The sequence below is a fragment of the Dendrobium catenatum genome, unplaced genomic scaffold (assembly GCF_001605985.2).
Source record: "Dendrobium catenatum unplaced genomic scaffold, ASM160598v2 fragScaff_scaffold_153, whole genome shotgun sequence".
Classification (NCBI taxonomy): domain Eukaryota; kingdom Viridiplantae; phylum Streptophyta; class Magnoliopsida; order Asparagales; family Orchidaceae; genus Dendrobium; species Dendrobium catenatum.
Genome location: NW_021318615.1, coordinates 25,042 through 33,647, shown reverse-complemented (window position 1 = coordinate 33,647; position 8,606 = coordinate 25,042). Strand labels below are relative to the sequence as shown.

Genomic DNA, 8,606 nt, shown 5'->3' with positions numbered 1-8,606 from the left:
TCCTGATTCAAACAAAACAAAATAAGTTTTTGGTGTCTATTTGGTTTATATTCTCTTTCTCATTTATGTATATGTCAAACTCATCATTCTCAATTCTGGTAACTCTTACTCAAAGTGCCTTTTGGTGCCCTCTTTACATAACCATTTTTTAATCATTTATTTGACTATTACATAGTCTAATACTTTGAATTCAACAAATTTTAACATAGAATTAAATATCATTAACAAAATGAGATGTCAGGAAACATAATAGCAAAGTATTTGTCAACAATATAACATTACTTGTGGCTGTTAGCGACTTAAACATTCTAAATATATAGAAAATGTTAAGACTTTATCTAAACTTTTCATAAAAGCTATCATACTAAAAGCATAATGAATAATCTGATTTTAATACTTGACAAAGAAAATGTTTACTCATGAACAGCACAATTTCGTTATAAAAAATTTACCCTAATTTCAGAGACGGATCAGCGCTCTCGTTGAGATCTTGAGATCCACCCAAGTGTGAAATATTGCTAACACATTCAGATGATTGTCCATCTTCAATTACAGCATTTTCCGCGATCTCTGGATCAGTATTACCAGCAACAGATTCCCATGTCGTTTCAACATGCAACGCTGATATCTACATTAGAATAAGTTTATGATGTTGAAGCTGTATCTTGATTATATATGTTAATAATACATTCATGAATCAAACAAATAAACAGCTACTTGGTTCCTCAATCGTGCATTTTCTTCAATCAATTTCAATCCCTGCAAAAAAGATTCAACATATAACATATCACAACATTATTCAGCTTGGATAACTTGAGTAGTTCTAATTACTTTAAAAGAGGAATATAGATGTGGATTCCACCTTTTGTTGAAGATCATTGATCTGCTCTACAATCTTTTGTTCCTGAAGGTTATTTAAAGGATGGAGACTTAATGAAGTTATGTAAATAATACAAACAAAGAATAACAAAAAACAAAAACTTTATGATTACTTTTGAGTGTTACCTTTTTCTCCAGCACACGACTAAGTCCACATTCTAAGGTGCTTTCTATCTTCTGCAGTTGCTCAATGTCAAGATTTTCAATATTTTCTCCCCTCAGGTTCCTACCAAATTCATGTCAACATAGAAGTGTATAAAATTAACAAATTCTGCTCAAATTTCACACACGCACACACACACACACAGAGAGAGAGAGAGAGAGAGAGAGACCGGAGTTGTATGGTTAGTTCAGCAGCTTGTTTGTTTAATCTTGCACCATCATCACTGTTGTCAAGCTAAAAGACAACATTCAAATGCCAATATACAGATATGACTATAAAAGAGGCAGGCCAATTCAATATAAAGCAATAAGAAAATATAGTCTTAGATGAGTAAAACGACAAATTTTTGAAAAAAAACATGTCACAATTATAATACTCCTGCACACATTCCGAAATATTTCAGTTTGATAAACTTTAGAATTTGCAAGTACATTCCTTTGATAAAAATAGTTTCTGGTTGAAATAATATTTTGGCATAATATTATGAGTAATATAGCTACATTTCATCAAATAGATGATAAAAAGAAAGAAATTTCTCTGCAAAAAAATAAAAATTTAGTAACATTTAGACCAATGTAACAGAAAGAAATATATTTTTAAATAGCTTACTTGCAAAACAAGCGATGGTTGATCCACTCTTGGTATGTTCTTTGATTGCAAACTATGCTTTTCAATGATTTCCTTCATACTTCAAGAAAGAAAGTAGAAGAATGGACTTAGCATAAGAGCCAGCCTTTTCATTTTCTTTTTTTTTTTTCCAAGCTTATAAAGAGTAACTTTCAATTGATCATCAAAACTACCTTAATTAAAGAATTACCACCTCAAGAGAGTCTACGCAACAAATATTATTTCAGGCAATGTCTTTTTCTAATTACAAAAGTACCATTTGAAAATGCATCATCTTGAAAAATCTTATTCAAAAAAGCTAAAATAATATTTCGTCTAATTTTCAATCCAATATAATTTTTTTTAAACTAATTTTTTAATATCCTTGGTGTTATAAACCAAACACTACGACAAAATAGAGATTTTTTGGTGACGATATTGATAGAACTGTGCCACTGAAATCTCCGATGGAAGCAATCGCCGACACTATTTAGAGATTTTTATGGCAAAACTTTTGATAGAAATTATGGTATATTTATTTTCCCATTACCAACAATTTCGCTTTCTCAACTTCCTCCACACCCCCAGCCCCAGCCCCTACCCCTTTTCTTTTGCCCTATTTCACCTAAAGATCGTCCTATGGCCATTATGGGTGATTTTTTGTCAAATTGCTTTGATTGATTGTCAATATAAAGGTGCATCACATTCCATACCTTCTATAAGAGATTTAACCCAATAGTTTTTCTGGTTATATTTGCAAAATTTTGGGTTTATTTATTTATTTATTTATTACATTGTTAGATATGAATTTTTTTTTAGAAGATATGAATATTTATTACAAATATTTATAAATATATTTTTTTAGATTCAAATTCTATCTTGGATCTATAAAATTGTTTACATGTCGAGTTGAGTGAAGTATACATATATTTTAATGTGAAGGACTAAGGATTTTTTTTATATATATTTTAATTTGTAGCACAATAAAACTATTTTCTTGTTAGATTTAGATTAGTAAGGTCATTTATTTATTTTATGGCCAGATTCAGGTTAGTGATATTATATGTTGTTTGATTTGCAATGCAATAAAATTTATTAGATATGAAATTGTTAAGTTATATATATGACAATATAAAATAAGAATAAAATACAAAATCCTACTATTGTATTCATTAAATTTATTTTCGTTAATGTTCATAAGATGTAATTGTTCATCATGCAAGCATATGAAAGATCGAGGACACGATGACATGAATAAGTAAATACTTTAGTTATAACTTAATTTTCACCATTATTGAATGCATCCAATATGCATACAATAACTTAATCATTTAGTTTGAGGTCGATTGAAATATTCTATGTGGTACAAATCATACACAAGATTAGCAAGGTTAGTAAAAAATTCTATTTAATTTAAAAACTTTGTTTATCCGTAAGGATTAGTAAAATTTAAATAAAATAAAATAAAAATTTAATTGATAGTTATGTGTATACATTTCATATTTCTTAGTAGTAAATATGTGATATATTTAGCCCTTAAATAAATGTAGTGAATTGATATCCAAAGTTAAGGATTGTGGATGTATAATAAACAGTGATTTACTTGGATGTGAGAAGATTGTTGACCATATCTCTTTCCCCCAAGTTATTCCCTCTCTCATTTCCTCTGTTGATAATGCTAATCTTTCAAAATGGCATGATGATCTTGAAATTTTTAATTCTCTTATGGATATGAAATAATTTCTATGGCTAGCTCAGATGATTTCATTATCCTATTTTTTCCAAAAATGCTGGTATATTATAAAAGAGGATATTTGCGAAGAAGACCTATTTTTTCCCCCAAAAAATTGCCTTAAATTTTTTGCTAGCACTTCTATTGTTTTAATTCTTAAGACTATTAATCCTGAGTTTTGGAATGATTTTAGACCCATAAGCTTTTGTACTACCTTTCATAATTCCAAAATTTTGGTTTCTAGAGTGAACTCTAAAATCATTTCTATAAATCAAACTCGCTTTGTCAAAGTTAGAAACAAAGCTGATAATATCCTGCTTTCCCAAGAGTCTTATTCATGATATCAACAAGAAGATCTCTGGGCACAATTTAATCTTTAAATTGGATATCACCAAAGAGTATGATAATATTAATTAAAAATTTATCCTCAAAATGCTTGATCTTTTTGGCTTTGATGGCAATTTTATTAATCTTATTAAAATATTATTGAGAATGTCTTGTTTTCTATTATTGGAATGGCAAATCCAAAGGTTTTCTTAAAGCTGGTCAAGGAATAGACAAGAGGATCCTTTATCTCCTACTTTCTACATCATTTCTACCGAATATTTATCCAGAGGCTTAACTCATTTGTATTCTTGTTATAAAAGCATTGCTTCTAAGAATTCTGAAGGTTTAAACACTTCTCACCTTTGCTTTGTTAATGACATCATTATATTTTGCAATGGGTCCTTGAGTAGTATTAAAAAATTTATAATTTATTATGCCTTTTGAAAAAAATTGGGCTGAATTTCAATCAGTCTAAAAGTTCTTTTATTGCTGGTGAAGACATGTTTGTGCTTCAATGTAATAATATCAATAGAATTACTAGTTTCTGCAAGCAATCCCTTCCTATCTATTGCTTGGGTACTCCTCTTCACAAAGAGCATAGGAAATCTTCCCTGTTAGATAAGATGTTCTCTTGCATTTCTAATAAACTTTATGCTTGGGAATACAAGTTTCTCTCTATGGGGGCAGAACTGTGCTTATTAAGAGTGTTTTTTGTTCCATTCCAATTCATTTACTTAAAACCATTAACCCTATTGTGGAGGTTCACAATTGATTGGATAGCATGATTAACAAGTTTTTTGGGGTTTTCCTCGAATAAGAAAAAACCTCATTGGTCTAATTAGGTCTCTTGTAATGTTACTTTAAAAGAACGGGTTAGGATGCAAATCTACAACATATATGGTTAACAGTTTCTCTTACAAACTTTGGTGAACATTAAGAAATAGTGACTCTCTTTGGGCCAAGTTCATGAACATTAAATATTGTCATAACATGCATCCTACTTTATGTTCCTTTAAAAGAGATCAATCTGGTGATTGGAACAAATTTGTAAGTTTAAATGGTTTCACTACAGGAAAATCATCCATTTCCGACGAAAATTGAACATTTTCCGGCGGTTTTGTAGTTTTCCGGCGGTTAATTTACCGCCGGTAAAAACGGCGTAGTCTAAATGTGTTTATAATATCAACATTAATTATTTAAACTATATTCTTACCGTAAATAAATAAATTTTTAAATATTAATTTAAAATAAAAAATTAACTACCTAATTAAATTTAAAATAAAAAATAATATTTAATATAAAATAAAAATGAATATAACTTTTAATAATTATAATTAATATTAATTAAATAGTTAATATAACTTTCAATAGTTATTTGTTAAGTTATTTAAATAGTTTAATTTTTTTTTAATTTTTAAAAGCCCCGGAAAATTGGAAAAGCCGCCGAAAAAGCCGCTGGAAAAGTGGCCGCCAGAAGGCCGCCGAAAACGTTCCGAAAAGCCGCCGGAAAAGATGGTGATTTTTCGCAGGAAGACTTGATTGGAACTGGGTCACTTGACTCAGTTTTCAATACTCATTCTTTAAGGTCTTTAATTTTATTTCGAATGGCAAGTGGTGTATTAACGTTATATTGAATTATCTTCTTCAGAATCTTGTAGATATTATTGCTGAAATTCCCATATAACCCTCTCTTAATGATATTCCTATCTTCAAATTTTCTCAAGATGGTGATTTTAATTTTATATAGATTTAGAATATTTTAGAATTAAAAAGAATCTTTATGTTATTTTTGACAAAATTTGAAATCATTCCACCCCGACTTTTGCTTCTATCCTTTCTTTGAGAATTTCAAAAGACTTCATTTTTGTTGATAGTAAGTTATAGAGAACCCTTAGAGGGAAAAAGGAACTCTATGTTAAAAAAAAAAAAAAAAGTTAGAGAGATCCCTGAGAATCTAGTAGATAACATTGCTATATTTTGGATGCTATGTTTTTCGAATTTTTTTGCTGGTAGTTTATATTGATGCTTTAGTGGAGCTGCCTCTTTTCCTATTTACCAGATTTCTTGGTGATGTTGTTTAGGCTGATTGTGGAGTTTTCTATGCTGTTGTGGCCTGTTGTTGTGACCTCTAGTTTATTTATTTTGTCTTTTGGTGCTAAGCCTTCAGATCTGTTGTGGGTCTACTTAAATCTTGTGTCTTTTGGTTCTCTATTTGGCATATTATCTTTGTGTTATGTTATGTTTGTGTTCGATTGCAGGTAGATGGAATTTTCTGTGCAGGGTGGGTTATATTATTTCCTTGGTTAGCTGATTGCTGTCTTTAGGTTCTATGTTAAATTTTTTTGGTGCCTTGCATATAATCTCTGCATTTTGTCTTGTTTGTGTTCTGTTGTATAGGTGGTTGGAATTGTTTGTGCACAGGGAGGATAATATTATTTCTTTGGTTGGCTGACTGTTTGTGGAGCTCATTCTCTAATTGGCATGTTGTTCCTGCAAGCTAGTAGTTTCTTTTGCTAGTTGTGGAGATTTGTCTATTCTTTTATTGCAGTTTATCATCTTGAAGCTGGGCTATAAAGTTTATTTGAACTTCGACTCTCTTTTTTTGGGTGGTGGCTCCTTGCTGCCTCGTAGGTTTTCTATGTTTTGTTTATTTATTTTGTAATTTAATTGGGATTTTAAGCCCATAGGTTTATTTTTATTTGAATGTAGCTCTTTGAGAATTAGTGGCTCTAGATCATTTTAAGGATTTGTAACCGATTTTTTGAATTAACGTGTGTAGATCCCTCTATGAGTTTTACACCAAAAAAAATCATATGAATCCTTAAATTATGAAACAAGTAACCAAACAATTTACCTAGCTTTAACACCTATTAACTCAAATAATTTGTTTGATTTAAATCAAAAAGTAACTAATAAATATGGATTTACAATATTTACAATATTTTACATGCGTTAAATCCTACTTGCAACTGAACACCCCCTTAAGAATTTAATAAAACATATGGGAGGTTGTTATAGTTTAAAAACATACATGGATATACCTATTTTTTGTAAGTCAATATGTTTATAAATACATACATACATTAATGGTACTAATCTTTTGGATCACAAAAGCCAATCCACCACACAATTAGTTCTTTGAACAACAATCTTCTAATGCAAGATTAAAATTATTAATGTTGATAAAAAACTGAAGAAAAACATGATATAATTTTATCAAATTTTATTAAACTTTTTGCCAAGCTTGATCACTAAATAAATGGCTTGCAAAGTCCTTTGCTAAAAGCAATGCTTTTTTTAATAATAATACAGATAGAAGTGTAAAGAAAAGTGGAAATCTATCTATGCTACGCTTTAAGCTAAGTCATCAGTAGCTCTTGTTTCCAATTTGGTATGAAATTAGCCATATCATCCATTGAGGGATACTTTTTGGGTGGAAATTTTCTTTTGCGAATTTTCTTCCATCAATCTCACACACTCTCCCATTGATAACCTTGAGAGAAGTCTTTTTTTTTTTTAATTAAAACCCACTCATGGGGCCTACATTTTAATTACTTGCAATCAAGTTGTTATATATATTATATTCTCTCTACAAGTTCTCTAAACAATAATCTCTTCAAACAATATGTAAACAAAAACGTATGTATATCATAACATTGCTGTGTGATAGTTCATTATATTACTGTTTTTTTTAATAGTTCATTACTGTTGATAATCACTGACCTAAATAAGAATTTAATAAGCATAATTTCCTTTTTCTCTGTGAATTAATTGCTTAGAAAGTTCTAAAATCTATTTGATTTCAAAACTTTATAAGCCTCCTCTAACTCCCTCGCATGAAAGATCTTATCCCGACACATAAAATAAAAAGGATTGACAATAAAAATCACTATTTCCTTAGCTAAAATTTCAATCCTAAGATACTTTCTGAAAGTCGAAGCTAACCCACACTACTGTGATTTCAGGCCCAGCGTGCACATTTCTACAGTAATATCTGCTAAAGCTACTGTGCTTGTAAAAGTACGTGCGTACGGAAGAAAATAATTTAAGTGAGAATAAGAAACAGTTCTCGACTTATTTATTTCAAATACCAGCATAAATTTATGATTATATTTCTTCAAAATACTGAAAAATAAATAACCCAGAAATTTCATTCTTCATAGATCCGAAATATTTGCAAACAAAACTGACAAAAAAAAAAAAAACTTTTCTTTTTAATATTGTTATAAGGAGAAAAGCAAGAGCAAGATCTATGTAAATATATGTAAATACAGGCATACCTTGAGCTGGAGAACTGAAAAAGTTTTCCTGTAGAAGAAAATATTATAAGACCGACCTCAGCATCACAGAGAATAGCGAGCTCTTGAGCTTTCTTGAACAGCCCTTTCCTCCTCTTCGAAAAGGTCACTTGTCTTGCCGTTGCGTTATCTATCTTTCTTATCTTTATCTTCTCTCTCGCCATTTCCTTCAACCTTACCAAAATAAATAAGAGAGAGAGAGAGAAGAGAGAGAAAGAGAGAGAGAAGAAACAAATAGAGATACAAGTTTACCTTATTTGGGATAGATATATGGATCTGGCGGCGAAGGGCTTGCTTTGTCTGGAAAGCTGAGAAGATATGAGGCTATGGACCGGAAGACTAAAGAGAAGAAGAGGGAAGGAAAAAGGGGCAAGGAGAGAAAAACTAAAGCTTTTTGTGGCAAAATTGCGCTGCTCCATTAATCATCACATTGCCGTATTTGATAGAGCTGTCTCTCTCACTGTGTACGAACGGCAACCTCCAGAATTGAAAGAGGGTTAATGGTGAAAACAGTAAAATGAGTGAAATGTTAATTATAAGAAAATGGTGATTTTTTAGCATTGTTATAGGATGCTATTTTTCTTTGTTTTTTAAGTTAAAA

At 30.3% G+C, this 8,606-nt stretch overlaps 1 protein-coding gene across 2 annotated transcripts; it reads right to left on the bottom strand.

Annotated features, from left to right (window-relative positions):
* Positions 1-392: 392 nt before the first annotated feature.
* Positions 393-8,414, bottom strand: LOC110108289 (MADS-box protein SVP). 2 transcript variants are annotated; one of them, XM_020838866.2, is made up of 8 exons: positions 8,258-8,414; positions 7,988-8,179; positions 1,652-1,730; positions 1,212-1,276; positions 1,006-1,105; positions 863-904; positions 718-759; positions 393-628 (listed from the first exon to the last, which is right to left on the bottom strand). In XM_020838866.2, exons 2-8 carry the CDS (start codon positions 8,167-8,169, stop codon positions 449-451), a joined length of 690 nt encoding a protein of 229 aa, XP_020694525.1. In that variant the 5' UTR covers positions 8,170-8,179; positions 8,258-8,414; the 3' UTR covers positions 393-448. The 2 variants fall into 2 exon arrangements, with proteins under 2 accessions (XP_020694525.1, XP_020694526.1); XM_020838867.2 differs by having other exon boundaries at positions 401-628; positions 7,988-8,172.
* Between the last annotated feature and the right edge of the window lie 192 nt (positions 8,415-8,606).